The 737-nt window shown below is 60.8% G+C and overlaps 1 protein-coding gene across 1 annotated transcript in view; it reads left to right on the plus strand.

Annotated features, from left to right (window-relative positions):
• The window catches only part of LOC104412188 (interferon-related developmental regulator 2-like), a gene marked incomplete at its 5' end in the record, with an annotated part of 1,835 nt that overhangs the window by 346 nt on the left and 752 nt on the right, over window positions 1–737 (plus strand). Inside the window, 3 exons of the mRNA XM_010022818.1 lie at window positions 20–189; window positions 282–387; window positions 606–732. Of these exons, the coding sequence (XP_010021120.1) occupies window positions 20–189; window positions 282–387; window positions 606–732 (403 nt within the window). The remainder of the gene's footprint in view (window positions 1–19; window positions 190–281; window positions 388–605; window positions 733–737) is intronic.

Consider the following 737-nt stretch of genomic DNA (forward strand, 5'->3'; position numbering starts at 1 on the left):
GGGGTCTCCCCGCATCCAGGACCTGGACTCATGCCTTTCCTGCTTGGAGAGCAGCTTCAGCCCCCCTAGCACATCTGAGGGGGGCTCAGCACCCTCCCAGCATGGCCCTCTGCACTGCAGTGCGCTCCAGTCATGGTCCTTGCTCCTCACTATCTGCCCCCCCTCCCACATCAAGAGCATCTTGGACAAGTGAGTGGGGTGGGGGGCAGCCAGCTGCAGAGAGGGGAGCTCCTGGGGTGGCACCCAGTCCCCTGACTGCCTTCCGGCCTTTCCTGTCCCAGTGGCTGGCTGAGGCTGCCCCCTCTGCTGGCCAGCAGCAGTGTTGCGCTGCGCATCCTGGCTGGGGAAACCATCGCGTTGGTCTTCGAGATGGCTCAGGACATGGAGGTACACTGGGTTACAGGTGGGCAGGCAGCAGAGCAGCAGGGAGCTGCTGGCATCAGCTCCCTGCCTGTGCCCCAACCATGCTGGCATTGATGGCATTGGGACACTCCAGACTGGTCACCAGCAAGTGCCCAGGCAGAGGGACTGGCTCCAGTGATCCTGGTGATAGTGATGGGCAATGCCTGGAGCCACGTCCTCTCCAAACTGCCATATTTTGGCAGGAGGACTTGTGCCACCAAGATACATCGTTCCTGTGTGCCCAACTCAAGGTCCTGGCTACTGAGAGCAACAAGTACCGAGCCAAGACGGACCGACGGAAGAAGCGCTCCATCTTCCGGGACAATATGTTCATA

This window comes from Nestor notabilis, unplaced genomic scaffold (assembly GCF_000696875.1).
Source record: "Nestor notabilis isolate BGI_N333 unplaced genomic scaffold, ASM69687v1 scaffold21009, whole genome shotgun sequence".
Lineage (NCBI taxonomy): Eukaryota > Metazoa > Chordata > Aves > Psittaciformes > Psittacidae > Nestor > Nestor notabilis.